This window comes from Gymnodraco acuticeps, unplaced genomic scaffold (genome assembly GCF_902827175.1).
Source record: "Gymnodraco acuticeps unplaced genomic scaffold, fGymAcu1.1, whole genome shotgun sequence".
NCBI classification, from domain to species: Eukaryota; Metazoa; Chordata; class Actinopteri; order Perciformes; family Bathydraconidae; genus Gymnodraco; species Gymnodraco acuticeps.
The window spans coordinates 44,972-53,791 of record NW_022989813.1 but is presented as its reverse complement, the minus strand read 5'-3'; the positions used below and the strand labels follow the sequence as shown (position 1 = coordinate 53,791).

Here is an 8,820-nt window from a genome sequence, read left to right as displayed (position 1 = left end):
CTACATACTGATACACCTGAACATCAGCAGGAGAGGACTCTTTAAAGTAGAGACATACATACTGATATACACCTGAACATCAGCAGGAGAGGACTCTTAAAGTAGAGACACTACATACTGATATACACCTGAACATCAGCAGGAGAGGACTCTTTAAAGTAGACACACTACATACTGATATACACCTGAACATCAGCAGGAGAGGACTCTTTAAAGTAGACACACTACATACTGATATACAGCTGAACATCAGCAGGAGAGGACTCTTTAAAGTAGAGACACTACATACTGATATACACCTGAACATCAGCAGGAGAGGACTCTTTAAAGTAGAGACACTACATACTGATATACAGCTGAACATCAGCAGGAGAGGACTCTTTAAAGTAGAGACAATACATACTGATATACACCTGAACATCAGCAGGAGAGGACTCTTTAAAGTAGAGACACGACATACTGATATACACCTGAACATCAGCAGGAGAGGACTCTTTAAAGTAGAGACACTATACTGATATACAGCTGAACATCAGCAGGAGAGGACTCTTTAAAGTAGAGACACTACATACTGATATACAGCTGAACATCAACAGGAGAGGACTCTTTAAAGTAGAGACACTACATACTGATATACACCTGAACATCAGCAGGAGAGGACTCTTTAAAGTAGAGACACTACATACTGATATACACCTGAACATCAGCAGGAGAGGACTCTTTAAAGTAGAGACACGACATACTGATATACACCTGAACATCAGCAGGAGAGGACTCTTTAAAGTAGACACACTACATACTGATATACACCTGAACATCAGCAGGAGAGGACTCTTTAAAGTAGAGACACTACATACTGATATACAGCTGAACATCAGCAGGAGAGGACTCTTTAAAGTAGACACACTACATACTGATATACACCTGAACATCAGCAGGAGAGGACTCTTTAAAGTACAGACACTACATACTGATATACAGCTGAACATCAGCAGGAGAGGACTCTTTAAAGTAGAGACAATACATACTGATATACACCTGAACATCAGCAGGAGAGGACTCTTTAAAGTAGAGACACGACATACTGATATACACCTGAACATCAGCAGGAGAGGACTCTTTAAAGTAGAGACACTATACTGATATACACCTGAACATCAGCAGGAGAGGACTCTTTAAAGTACAGTCACTACATACTGATATACACCTGAACATCAGCAGGAGAGGACTCTTTAAAGTAGAGACACTACATACTGATATACACCTGAACATCAGCAGGAGAGGACTCTTTAAAGTAGAGACACTACATACTGACATACACCTGAACATCAGCAGGAGAGGACTCTTTAAAGTAGAGACACTACATACTGATATACACCTGAACATCAGCAGGAGAGGACTCTTTAAAGTAGAGACACTACATACTGATATACACCTGAACATCAGCAGGAGAGGACTCTTTAAAGTAGAGACACTACATACTGATATACACCTTAACATCAGCAGGAGAGGACTCTTTAAAGTAGAGACACTACATACTGATATACACCTTAACATCAGCAGGAGAGGACCGTTAAAGTAGAGACACTACATACTGATATACACCTGAACATCAGCAGGAGAGGACTCTTTAAAGTAGAGACACTACACACTGATATACACCTGAACATCAGCAGGAGAGGACTCTTTAAAGTAGAGACACTACATACTGATATACACACTAAAACACAGCAGGAGAGGACTCTTTAAAAGTAGAGACACTACATACTGATATACACCTGAACATCAGCAGGAGAGACTCTTTAAAGTAGAGACACTACATACTGATATACACCTGAACATCAGCAGGAGAGGACTCTTTAAAGTAGAGACACTACATACTGATATACACCTGAACATCAGCAGGAGAGAGGACTCTTTAAAGTAGAGACACTACATACTGATATACACCTGAACATCAGCAGGAGAGGGACTCTTTAAAGTAGAGACACTACACACTGATATGAACCTGAGAATAGCGTCATAGGCCCCTAATACAACTAAGACGTCACACATTGATCTTCTGACCCTTTACGAACTCTCTAAATACACAATTTTTCACATAAGATCTCACTGAATTCTCCCCGGGTGAGCTCTGGTTTAACTTACATTACTACTGTTAGAACCCTTTTGCCTCAGCTCTGGTTTGGAAACACTTTCTCCCTCTCCTGTTCACACTCATTGACTCTAACACACCTTTGCCAACAAGCCTTAACAAGGTCACAGATTTCTTAAACCCTTGCTGACACACTGCGGCCCCCCCCTCACCGACACACTGCCACAGTGCTGTGGGCTTTTTGCCAGACTCTTCAGCTGCCCCCATGTCCAGGAGGTAAGACACATCTTGAGTTTTTTTACATTCTTCAAATATCCTCAGAACAGGGAAAATAAAATGCATGATTTTCTACGTACCATTCAGGACGAAGAGCAGGTGTGTGAGGCAGATCCCGACGACTCTACGTTCGATTTGGAGAAAACGGAGGAGGGGTTCGGATCTGAAGGAGGTGATTGTGGATCAGCTCACCAAGAAGACCTGCTGGAGGGAGATCTGGGACTCGGCACCGATCCTCCTGCTATCACCTGAAGCTGCAGGATTCACCTCCAATCCTATACCTGCCCTGAGGAAATGTCCATGAGTGGGGTCATCTGAGAGGAGCCAATCGGGAGTCAGTAGCCTCCCGAAAAAAAGGTCATGCACTCCTCTTGTTCTGACGCGCATGCAAAGACACACTCGGGGAGAAATGACTTCCTGCTGCACTGCTTTGGCTCCAGTTAAGGAATTTAATAGATCCTGCTTTTTAAGTGTGTGCTCGCTCGGTCTACTTTTCACACAGAAAACACACTTTAAATTCCAGTACAGCAGCTCGAAGCTTTACAGTTAGGTCTTTGCTTCTGGCTTTTTGGGGACAATTACTTATGAATATCTGCTGTGATTGAAAGCCACTGTATTTCCCTTAATAAGCAGAAATGGTATTTGCGTGCCAACCTCCCTAACTCCTTATTAAACTTGTATTGCACTGTTTTCCGCTACAATCCTTTAACTGATTCAAAATGTTTATTTATCACCACTTGCTTATCATGGGCTAGAAGACCTCCAGAGTGTATTAACAGCATTTGGCAAAGAAGCCGATTAAACATGTGAGCATTTTCTCTGACTTCTTTATAGATTGCTCTTTGCTGCTTCCTCAGTGAGTCATTATAAATCTCTGGGGCTACCACCCCCCGCCCCCCCTTTGTGTGAGGCGGGGTGTGTTGTGTAAAGCACAAATCAATCTGTGTGTGAATATGCAAACTGTTTCCCTCGCATTAATAATAACGCCATTGTCCTTGAACTTTAACTGAGGCACTGTCTATGTTGTGATGTGAATGCATGGCTGCAATCGTTGGAATGCTGCTCCGTTTCACTCCCTCAATGGCTGCAAGAAAAATACATGCAGTGTCCTTCGTTTTCTACTTGATTATAAGAGCGAAGCACCCTCAATTTACATCCTTAAAGGAGCCGGTCCTCTTAGATTTCTCGTCTAATTTGACTAGTTTTGCTGTGTTTTTGATCTATTACCTGATCATCCCAACGCAATGCACAATAACACATTCTGTCGGTGATGATCTAAATATCGAAACATACAAATTTGACATTTTAAAAATCAAGTGCAGTGTCAGCGCCCAGCGGAGAAACGAGGGCTTGCAATAGTTCTGAGCTTTTCATAAATCATTTTTGGGCACTTTGAGTATTGCAAAACCGAATGTTACTGAGCTGTTTTACTGAAGCGAGATCAAATCTGTAAATCTCAGCGCTCGCATTGAAATCTGGATTGAGTAGGTGGTGGAAATTCAGCTTTGTTAGACTTTTACCTTTGCATTCAAGTCATTTGATAAAAGTGTATTTCCCTTTTTGAGCCGATTTGTCAGAGTGAATAATGAATACAGTATTTCTAATTATTAGGAAGCACACTTTACGACACGTACTTAAAGGCACCCTGTGGAGTTTTTGACCACTAGAATCATTAAAGAGGAACATTGTTTTGGTTCCTTTGTTTGTTTTCGTTCTCACAAATGCTTATGCGTGCTATGAGCCTTTCTACTGAAGTGAAAGCAGCTGTTAATCACAAGAAAGGCATCAGCAAATGCAGACTGCTAGAAATGAAACATCGACTTAAACCAGTAAAATATGAATTAAACACCTATCGCTTAGACCTCCAGAATACACACATTTTTGTGGGTGAGAAACGCTGATGGTAGAAAATGTGTTTACAGTAAAACTTCACAGGGGGCCTTTAAGTTATGTAGGCTAATAGCAACACATGTGTGACATTACTCCTGCACTATGGTTCTCAAATGGTGAGGAAAGGCACTGGAAAAAGGAAAAATCTTTGTTATTAAAATATATGTTAATAGCATATCTTGTTAACAACAGTATTGATTACATCCAGTATTATGCTTTTGGTGGTTTTCCCTTTCCCTGTAGTGTGTTTTTTGTGTATGTAAATGAGACAAATAAAGAGCTTTTTGAGCATTAAAGCAAGTCAAAATGTCACAGTCGAGCCACTAAAACACAACTATGACCCTGAAAATCTGTGTAATAGCGCCCCTTTAAATGTGTAACTGTTCCTCATGCACCGTACTTTGAGAACCACCGTTTTTGTATATTTTGTATCATGATTTACATGCACAGCAGTGTGGGTTCTCTTCGACACAAAAGCGTAAAAACCGTCTTGTTAATTGTGAACTTTACTCAATGCAATATTCCCAGACCATGTGTTTTTATAAGAGCAAGCATTTGAAATGGTAGAACAGACTGCTTACACTGACACAGAGAGACTCCCCCTCCAGAGCCATGACACAGTGCATGATATCATCCTATGAGGATTTAGTGAGAAATCAAAACATATCTTTTAGAAATCTAGACGTAGCACTAAACGCTGCTACCGGTGTAGCCTAGTCATCACACCTCTACCTATGGCACATCAACAAACCAATTGATTGTCTCGGACTTAAACCAGGTCTTACAAACACATCAGCAATGGGCTTTTTCTCAGTTCTTTGTTTTGTTTTTTTGTTCTTTCATCAACTATTTTCACTTTCACAGACAGTATGGAGACTGAAAAAACAGTTTTTTTTTGTAAGGTTGGAACATTCAAAAAAATAACCCCACTTTGAAATGTCATCATAACAAGATACATGAAGTATACAGTTGTTCTTTTTTCCTTTTCCTTGCAGCTTCACTATTAAAATCCTTGATCAAACGGCCTTTGCATTGTCAAACACATCCAATATTCCAGTATAAAAGAAAGTGGTCCCTTCAAACACCACTGCGAGTCAACGGAGAGAAACATGATACATTCCCAGTGAGGCCAGTGGAGCTCCTCCAACAGTGATTCAAAGTAAAGCTTTTTAATTCCACGATAAGAAGAAGAAACGGCACTCGATGCAACATTAAATTAAAGGTCTTTGGTGGCGATTTCACAGTTTGGAGTGTGTCAGTAGTGGTTTGCTCAAGTCCTTGGCCTCCCCGGCTGTTCTGACTCTCTCGTAGCCCAGAACAGACATGGCGTGGTGGCAGTAGTCCTCCACTTGTTTGATCTGTTGAATGCTCAGCACTGTTCTCCATGCACTAGCAGCTTGTGTGGCGTTCCTGGACGAGACGATGAGGGCTATGGAAGAGGAGCTGGAGCCGCTGGTCATGTTCAGGGCAAACGTCTCGATGTGTCGTGGTTGGCGGTGAGGTTGGCGAAGTGGTAGATGTTCTTCAGGGTCTTTACGGGGTTCTCCACCAGGTCCTCGTACCTCACCGCCATGTATTTCCCCTTCAGCCAGCTGGGCGGGTTTAAGGCAGTCCTCAAAGTCCTGGAGGTGCGGGTCGCAGATCACCTCCATGGCTCCGATGGAGTGGTAGTCCGCGCCGTCCTTCTTGTGGCTTTGTGACCGGATCCACGAAAGGGATCGGCGAAGTTTAGGATCCCTGCTGCGCACCACCACCTTGTAAATTCTCCCTTATCAGGCCGTGTCTGGATTTGATCCTGGAGTTAGCCACGGCCCGCGGGTCTGCTGACCAGGTGTATCACCTTCAAATCCAACGATGGGTCCTCCATGAGGGGGGCCAGCACGTTAACGTCCAAAATGCGTACCCCTTTAATGGACTATGGTGCTATATTTGAGGCACTCCTCCTCCAACAAGTCTAAGGCTTTGAGGGGTGCACTTTTTACACAACTTATCGTCCACCATCCCCACCACCTCTTTCCTGTAGGCTGAGCAGAGGGGGTAGGAGCACACCACTTTATTGAGGGTGGCCCAAACAGCCCCAGGGAGGTAAAATTCTTGCCCCCGGGGCTGTTGTAAAGTTGGAAAACAGACAGGTCGCAGCGGTACACAGGAGCTCAGCATGTTCCCTGGCTGCTCCCTGTAAAAGACACCGCGTCGCCAGGGTACAGTTTCTGCCAGATGTGCCACATGGCTCGTACAAGAAGAACACTTCTGGGTTTTTGGTTGAAAAGCTCCCCGAAAAAGGAGGACCCCGACCTCCAGGTGGTCAGCACGTAGATGAGCTGCTCTTTTTAGCCAGAGAGGGGCCTGTACAGAAGCGAATGTCAGATCTGCCCTGATAAGTGGTTGCTCCTCATCTGATGGTTACACTGCTGAGGCTCCTTAGGTCCATTTATAATTAGCCAAGTTAAAGCATCGTGAGGACCAGCAGTAAGAAGTAGGCCATGAATAACACAATCCTCTTCCTGCGGAGGACTTTCATTCACGAGCCCAGGCTGTGCTATTATCTTGGTGTATGATTCCTGTAGGTTTTAAGCTTCCTCCCAAAGCCAGCATCCTTCTCCCAAGGCGCTGTCAACTTCAGTGGTGGATGGTATTGGTTTGGCCTCTCATCTGTTCCCTTTGGAGAGTGGCTCTCACCACTGGACAAAGCTGCTCACATTGAACGTGTAGCAACACGCTCTTGCAGGATGCACCAGCTTATACTGGGGGGGGATTGATACCCAGATGAGTAGCAGCTCATTAGGTATAATACTCACCAGCCAATTCAAAATCCACAACACGATATCCTGTTTTCACTGCAGTGCGCAATGCTCTTCATGGGAACGGACGAAAGGAGCGTTTTGTGTCCACAGAGCGGTGCGCGGATCACAACAAAAAGGAAGGAGCCTTCATCATAGCAACATGGTAACAGACGCCCTGTTTGTGCATGTTCAACGGAGGCATCCCTGCGCACTTCTCATCCGATGCATCCTCGTACAGGCAGCCTGGGAAGATCCAGACATCTCAGACAATAAGACGTCACGATTTGGCGCGCCCTGCTTTCTCTCAAATCACTCCGCATCTGGGAAAACAGAGCAACGCCCGGGCGGTATCTCCACACAGTTTATTGAAAGGGTAACCCCCTCCCTCGTTTCTTCCTGCTCCCCCTTCCTTGCTCGTCCAACTAATACAAACTGGACCGATTCAATCAGAATGCACGGAGGAATCCCCGCCCACAGAGGCACTGGATTGGTCCGCGTCGTGCGTCAGCGAGCCTCTCCATTGGCTGTGCTGCACGCCTGTCACTCTGCAGGGCTCCTCTCTGGCTCCCACAGATCGCAGCAATGGTAGACTGTGGGGAGTGATGCTGTTGTTATGTTTCAGAGAGGCCTTCATCTCTATCTGCGTCCTAGTAACCACAATCCACCCCAATATTTAAAACACTATTCCAGGTGCAAGTGTTCAGGATTTCATGTTCACACAACCCACACACCCCTATTTTCTTTTGTTTACAATCATCTGGCTCTGTGCCATTGTGCCATTTGTTTTTCATATATACGTCATATTAGCCTAAGACGTCAAAGCCCTTTTTTAATATGTTTGGTTCGTTTGATATCCTTGTGTAATAATGCATGTATAACCTCAACCCTGAAAGGCATAATCAACTAATAAACATCTTTCTTTTCAGGACAAACTAACCATATGTATTCGAAATGGTTAATTAAAGGTATACCATACACACATGACTTGCAAAATAGCTTCCTGTTACTGTGTTTTTCTCCATGTATTGAGACAGTGTGCAGCAGGGATGTGAGTGGCACCTCTCTCAAGTGGAATCAGCTCCAGTGTGACATCTGACAGCCGTTCCCGAGGAGCTGCAAGGCTGTGTTTGAACAGAGGAGACCGCATGCTCTGCAGATTGGAAAATCATCCTTCCTGAGAGGCTTGGGATCCCAAAACAGGGGCCCTTTGACCCCGTGAAGAGAAATCAATAGGAGTGTGTTATCCAAATTGCAATTTTTTTGGTCATGTTTTTTAATTCTATTCAACTTCTTTGATACAACTTGGAACCTTTCTTTCACTGTTTCGCAATAATAGGTCTGTTTACAAAATGTCGACAGTACGCCCTCACTGTTTCTCTTAGAACATCTGCTACAGATCATGTAACGCTCTGTGTGTAAGTGCTTTTAAAAAGAGTATATATTTATATATACGTTGGATTATTTTTACTGTATGCAATGAATGACTGCTCGTAATGCTCTGTGTGATCTTTCCACCCCATATGTACTCATACTGTACTCATACAATGCATATAGGCTATTAATCCTTTGTGCACACTGCCCTCTGCTGGACAGTCGTGTTTCCAAACAAGACAAAGAAACAGATTTCAGACTGAAAACAGACTCTCATCAGGCATAACAAATAATAATGATGACATAACAGCAAGTTTCTCACATTTCCAATTATATAATTAATGTTAAGGATCAATCCATTAACATTGAGGTTTACTAAACTACGGTTAATTATGTAGGCCTATA

The 8,820-nt window shown here is 43.5% G+C and overlaps 1 protein-coding gene and 1 long non-coding RNA gene across 2 annotated transcripts; one reads left to right on the top strand and one right to left on the bottom strand.

Annotated features, from left to right (window-relative positions):
- Nucleotides 1–1,900: 1,900 nt before the first annotated feature.
- On the top strand, nt 1,901–4,561 carry LOC117555727. Its single transcript, XR_004570442.1, has 2 exons — nt 1,901–2,371; nt 2,459–4,561. It is a non-coding gene; the product is annotated as an uncharacterized LOC117555727 (long non-coding RNA).
- A 188-nt stretch (nt 4,562–4,749) lies between these two features.
- On the bottom strand, nt 4,750–8,191 carry chst2b (carbohydrate (N-acetylglucosamine-6-O) sulfotransferase 2b). Its single transcript, XM_034230653.1, is given in 15 exon segments — nt 4,750–5,742; nt 5,745–5,894; nt 5,896–6,015; nt 6,017–6,085; nt 6,087–6,173; nt 6,175–6,213; nt 6,215–6,327; nt 6,330–6,587; nt 6,590–6,647; nt 6,649–6,684; nt 6,686–6,709; nt 6,711–6,782; nt 6,784–6,813; nt 6,816–6,952; nt 8,104–8,191. Coding segments are annotated over 15 exon segments (1,524 nt in total). The 3' UTR covers nt 4,750–5,499.
- Between the last annotated feature and the right edge of the window lie 629 nt (nt 8,192–8,820).